Raw genomic sequence first — 6,571 nt, 5'->3', positions numbered from 1 at the left:
TGCTAAGAACGAACCGAAATGAAAACATTTCGCTTTTAATCTGTGTATTTAACAGCCTGGGAGACCTTCCCAGGGCAGTACCTTGCCTCACCGACTAAAATCAGGGCGCCCACTACGGAGACGGCACCAGAGGTGACGGGGCACAGTGACCGAGGTGGCCGGGCCGGGCCCCCTCAGGCCCCCCCCCCGTGGCGCTGACGCTGCAGTTTGTTTTTAGGATTCTTTGATGAATAGAAAGTTTGGTTTCTAATAAAAACATTTATTTGAAATGGAAATCTTTTGTAACATAAACATCACTTTTGATCAATTAAATGTGTTCTTGCTAAACAAAATTATTAATTTCTTTAGAAAACATCTTAATGACCTCAAACTTTTGAAAGGTAGTGTAAAAGACGGATAAATACTGATTATTTTGCAGGACAGAATTTTCAACCATTAAACATCACTTTATTAAACAAAATGGAATTTTATATCTTATCAACCGTAGCATACAAACATTATCATCATCATAGAAACCAAGATTTCTTTCATAAGCCTAGTTCTTTAAACTCGAGTAACCTTGACATCATAGCAGCCGAGAGCCTGCTTTGTTTCCTGAGTTTGTTACCATAGCAACTCTATTCTTGTGGTGACCATGCTTTTGGCATTCCATCAGCTGAAATGTTTTGGACGTGCGTGTTATAAATAATTCACCCATTTCTGATGTTTTATGGTTTTGATCACTTCTTGTCTATTTTTGCCTCGTGGTTCCAAATGGGGACTTCAAAAGAACTATTTATATCTGAGCGCTCCAATGCTAATATTGTTTTCAGCACCTACTGGGGGTCGCTAAACAGAATGAAAGAGCTGAGAAACTGAGCACTTACAGGCCAGAATGTTACTGATTATGTTATCTTAACAAGCTGTTCCCAGAATCGTTTGATTTTGAGTCCAGTATGTGTTCACATTCATGACAGAAAGATTGTGAATGGAATTAATTTAAAAACATGTACTTGGTTGTTGTGGCATCATTTGGACAAATAATAAGACTCATTAGGGCGATTCTAGGATTTCAGTACTGAATATGGGCTGATGTTAACTCAGAAAATAAGATGTGTGTCTTACAGCATAAAAAGTTGCAAGATTAAATGTTACTTGACTGACTTTTTTTTTTTAAACCAATTAAAACGACATCTGTTGGCATTTGGGTTTTTGAAATGCATTAAATTGATCAAAAGTGACAGAAAAGACATTTATAATGTTTTCTATATATATATATATATATATATATATATATATATTAGGTTTTTTAACTCTTTATCAAAAAATCCTGAAATTATTTTTATTGGTTTCCGCAAAAATATTAAGCAACAACTTTTTCATTGTTGTTAATAAACAGAAATGTTTCTTGAGCACCAAATCAGCATATTAGAATGATTTCTGAAAGATCATGTAATATTATTATAATAATATTTTAGTATTTTTTGGTCAAATAATGCAGCCATTGTGAGCATTGGAGACAAAAAAGTGTATAATGTATAAGGTACATTTTTGGGTGAAAAGTTCAGGAAAATGTTCACTCAAAGATCCTTGTGGATTGTGAATTTTATGTTGTGGAAGAATTCTGTTCCTCTTTACTTGTTTTCCAGTCAGGATGGTCAGAAACAGACTCCTCAAACTCCACCTCAGATGGAAGTGATGCCCCCAGAGGACCAATCAAGCAACGGCACAACAAATGACCATGAAGAAGAAGAAGGTACAACTTGCATTCAAAAAGATACATTATGGGAAACTGTGACTTGTTCTGCCTCCTCATGCTTTGTTCTCCTGGCAGAGGCGTGTGACGTCTCCGCTCAGCTTCTTAGAACCAAAAGTGATGCTGGTATACTGAGGCGGGGCAGGAGACGGTCTCCTAGCGACCAGCGGCGAATCAGAAGGCACAGATTTTCCATCAACGGTCACTTCTACAACCACAAGGTAACTTGAGAAGAAACACTTTTGTGTGTGTGTGTGTGTCCGTGTGTGTGTGATTGTTTGAGCATATGTTCAGTCATCTCAGTCATGCAATCTCTCGTTCCTCTTTCTCTTTTATTCAGATGTGTGTGTGTGTGTGTGTGTGATTGTTTGAGCATATGTTCAGTCATCTCAGTCATGCAATCTCTCGTTCCTCTTTCTCTTTTATTCAGATGTGTGTGTGTGTGTGTGTGTGATTGTTTGAGCATATGTTCAGTCATCTCAGTCATGCAATCTCTCGTTCCTCTTTCTCTTTTATTCAGATGTGTGTGTGTGTGTGTGATTGTTTGAGCATATGTTCAGTCATCTCAGTCATGCAATCTCTCGTTCCTCTTTCTCTTTTATTCAGACATCTGTGTTCACTCCTGCATATGGTTCTGTAACTAACGCACGGATCAACAGCTGTATGACCACACCACAGGTGCTGCGGGTGTTACTGAATAAGTTTAAGATCGAGAACAGCCCAGATGAGTTCGCCCTCTATCTCGTTCATGCCAGCGGAGGTCAGCTGCTGTCTGCTTTTATTGTCCAGTTAATAAATGACTTGACTGTGGAACACTTAATCGCCATCTAGTGGACAGAGAACAACATGACTATTATATGATATTGGAGGCTAAAATCAATATACACTAATAATAATAACTATTATACTGCTACCAGAAGTTTGGAATAATTAAGATTTTTTTTTAATGTTTTTGAACGAAGTGTGTTATGCCTACCGAGGGTGCATTTTTTTGATGAAGTTAAAAAAATTGTGTATGTAATATTGAGAAATATTATTACAATTTAAAATAGCAGCTTTCTATTTGAATATATTTTTGAAAATGTAATTTATTTATTTAATTTATTTTAAGTAGGCATTACGCCAGTCTTCAGTGTCACATGATACTTCAGAAATAATTCCAATATATTTCTTATTCTATTTTTTTTATTATTTTTCATATTTTTGTGGAAACCTGATACACTACAATTCAAAAGTTTAAAAAAGTAAGTAAATAAAGTAAGATGAAAAAAAAATTATTATACAGCAGGGATGCATTTATAGTGTTCAAAAATTATATTTCAAATAAATGCTGTTCTTTTGAACTTTTTATTTATCAAAGAATCCTGAAAAAATGTATCTCAGTTTTCAACACAGGATTAAATTACATAAAAAAGAAAGAAATTATTTTAAATTGAATTAATATTTTACAATATTGCTGTTTTACTGTATTTTTGATTAAATAATCGTACTTTGATGAGCATAAAAGATTTCTTTCAAAAACATTAAAAATTGTATTATTCCAAACATTTGATAAGTAGTGTTTTAGTATTAAACTTGATGTTTGTGCTACAGATATGAATGATATAAAAATTTACCTGGCTGATGTTAAAGTGGGCAACTTTAACATCAGCCTTACTGTTTGTCCCAGTATGCAACCACATATGCATACATTTTAACAACCAGATAGCAACTCTGCTATCTTGATTGTTGTTAATAAACAGAAATGTTTCTTGAGCACCAAATCAGCATATTAGAATGATTTCTGAAAGATCATGTAATATTATTATAATAATATTTTAGTATTTTTTGGTCAAATAATGCAGCCATTGTGAGCATTGGAGACAAAAAAGTGTATAATACATTTTTGGCATTTTTGGGTGAAAAGTTCAGGAAAATGTTCACTCAAAGATCCTTGTGGATTGTGAATTGGAAGAATTCGAAGAATTCTGTTCCTCTTTACTTGTTTTCCAGTCAGGATGGTCAGAAACAGACTCCTCAAACTCCACCTCAGATGGAAGTGATGCCCCCAGAGGACCAATCAAGCAACGGCACAACAAATGACCATGAAGAAGAAGAAGGTACAACTTGCATTCAAAAAGATACATTATGGGAAACTGTGACTTGTTCTGCCTCCTCATGCTTTGTTCTCCTGGCAGAGGCGTGTGACGTCTCCGCTCAGCTTCTTAGAACCAAAAGTGATGCTGGTATACTGAGGCGGGGCAGGAGACGGTCTCCTAGCGACCAGCGGCGAATCAGAAGGCACAGATTTTCCATCAACGGTCACTTCTACAACCACAAGGTAACTTGAGAAGAAACACTTTTGTGTGTGTGTGTGTGTCCGTGTGTGTGTGATTGTTTGAGCATATGTTCAGTCATCTCAGTCATGCAATCTCTCGTTCCTCTTTCTCTTTTATTCAGATGTGTGTGTGTGTGTGTGTGATTGTTTGAGCATATGTTCAGTCATCTCAGTCATGCAATCTCTCGTTCCTCTTTCTCTTTTATTCAGATGTGTGTGTGTGTGTGTGTGATTGTTTGAGCATATGTTCAGTCATCTCAGTCATGCAATCTCTCGTTCCTCTTTCTCTTTTATTTGTGTGTGTGTCCGTGTGTGTGTGATTGTTTGAGCATATGTTCAGTCATCTCAGTCATGCAATCTCTCGTTCCTCTTTCTCTTTTATTCAGACATCTGTGTTCACTCCTGCATATGGTTCTGTAACTAACGCACGGATCAACAGCTGTATGACCACACCACAGGTGCTGCGGGTGTTACTGAATAAGTTTAAGATCGAGAACAGCCCAGATGAGTTCGCCCTCTATCTCGTTCATGCCAGCGGAGGTCAGCTGCTGTCTGCTTTTATTGTCCAGTTAATAAATGACTTGACTGTGGAACACTTAATCGCCATCTAGTGGACAGAGAACAACATGACTATTATATGATATTGGAGGCTAAAATCAATATACACTAATAATAATAACTATTATACTGCTACCAGAAGTTTGGAATAATTAAGATTTTTTTTTAATGTTTTTGAACGAAGTGTGTTATGCCTACCGAGGGTGCATTTTTTTGATGAAGTTAAAAAAATTGTGTATGTAATATTGAGAAATATTATTACAATTTAAAATAGCAGCTTTCTATTTGAATATATTTTTGAAAATGTAATTTATTTATTTAATTTATTTTAAGTAGGCATTACGCCAGTCTTCAGTGTCACATGATACTTCAGAAATAATTCCAATATATTTCTTATTCTATTTTTTTTATTATTTTTCATATTTTTGTGGAAACCTGATACACTACAATTCAAAAGTTTAAAAAAGTAAGTAAATAAAGTAAGATGAAAAAAAAATTATTATACAGCAGGGATGCATTTATAGTGTTCAAAAATTATATTTCAAATAAATGCTGTTCTTTTGAACTTTTTATTTATCAAAGAATCCTGAAAAAATGTATCTCAGTTTTCAACACAGGATTAAATTACATAAAAAAGAAAGAAATTATTTTAAATTGAATTAATATTTTACAATATTGCTGTTTTACTGTATTTTTGATTAAATAATCGTACTTTGATGAGCATAAAAGATTTCTTTCAAAAACATTAAAAATTGTATTATTCCAAACATTTGATAAGTAGTGTTTTAGTATTAAACTTGATGTTTGTGCTACAGATATGAATGATATAAAAATTTACCTGGCTGATGTTAAAGTGGGCAACTTTAACATCAGCCTTACTGTTTGTCCCAGTATGCAACCACATATGCATACATTTTAACAACCAGATAGCAACTCTGCTATCTTGGCAACTTCCCACAACACACTAGTATCATGGTGCTGGCCAGTTTTGCACACTCAGTCACCACTTACATTTTCTGCTCTCCTATATACTGCTTACATTTCTTCATTTTCTACAGAAAATTGTATCTAATCTAGTTGTATATGTACAAAACGTGTTATATATTTCAGAGCGTGTTCAGCTGAAGCATACAGACTACCCGTTAGTAGTGAGAATACTTCAGGGACCATGTGAGCACGTCTGCAAGATCTTTCTCATGGAGCAGGATCTGGGAGAGGAGATTCCCTATGAAGTGAGTGTGTGTGAAGGAGGGTTGATCTACTTAGAAATTCAAGTTTATGTTCATGTTGTGATGCTGAAACATGCAAAGAAATTCTGACTGCAGTTGCTCTCCACTGCTCTAGGTGGCGCAGTACATCAAATTTGAGATGCCTGTCCTGCAGAGTTTTATTACCAAACTGAAGGAAGAGGAGGACAGGGAGGTGCAGAAGCTGAGAAGCAGGTATGATCCAACTTACATAAGCAGACGGGAGAAATCATGGGTTCTGAAGCTTTGAATCAGTTAAAGGGTTAGTTCACCCAAAAATGAAAATTCTGTCATTAATTACTCACCCTCGTGTTGTTCGAAACCCGTAAGACCTTCGTTCATCTTCGGAACACAATTGAAGATATTTTTGATGAAATCTGAGGGCTCTCTGACCCTCCCATAGACAGCAAGGTAACTACCACGTTCAAGGTCCAGAAAAGTACCAAGATGATCGACAAAGTAGTCCGTGTGACATCAGTGGTTCAACTGTAAAGTTACGAAGTGCCGCCACACGCTCGCGTCATGATACTGTCGTGAACGCGCATCCAAAGTGACGCAGTAGAGACGAAAATGTGGAATAAAGTCGTTATTTTTGTTTTTTTTGTGCAAAAAAGTATTCTCGTAGCTTCGTAACTCGGAGCCCTCAGATTTCATCAAAAATATCTTAAATTGTGTTCCGAAGATGAACGAAGGTCTTACGGGTTTGGAACAACA

At 35.9% G+C, this 6,571-nt stretch overlaps 1 protein-coding gene across 5 annotated transcripts in view; it reads left to right on the top strand.

Annotated features, from left to right (window-relative positions):
- LOC107684500 (ras association domain-containing protein 2-like) overlaps window positions 1-6,571 on the top strand; it is an 18,118-nt gene that overhangs the window by 9,940 nt on the left and 1,607 nt on the right. For all 5 annotated transcript variants that reach the window (XM_016480766.1, XM_016480768.1, XM_016480763.1 and 2 more), the window contains exons 5-9: window positions 1,629-1,735; window positions 1,814-1,956; window positions 2,342-2,495; window positions 5,721-5,842; window positions 5,955-6,052. In XM_016480766.1, the coding sequence (XP_016336252.1) occupies window positions 1,629-1,735; window positions 1,814-1,956; window positions 2,342-2,495; window positions 5,721-5,842; window positions 5,955-6,052 (624 nt within the window). The remainder of the gene's footprint in view (window positions 1-1,628; window positions 1,736-1,813; window positions 1,957-2,341; window positions 2,496-5,720; window positions 5,843-5,954; window positions 6,053-6,571) is intronic.

Source organism: Sinocyclocheilus anshuiensis, unplaced genomic scaffold, assembly GCF_001515605.1.
Source record: "Sinocyclocheilus anshuiensis isolate Anshui unplaced genomic scaffold, SAMN03320099.WGS_v1.1 scaffold1, whole genome shotgun sequence".
In the NCBI taxonomy this organism is placed as follows: domain Eukaryota; kingdom Metazoa; phylum Chordata; class Actinopteri; order Cypriniformes; family Cyprinidae; genus Sinocyclocheilus; species Sinocyclocheilus anshuiensis.
This window is presented reverse-complemented; position numbering and strand designations above follow the sequence as displayed.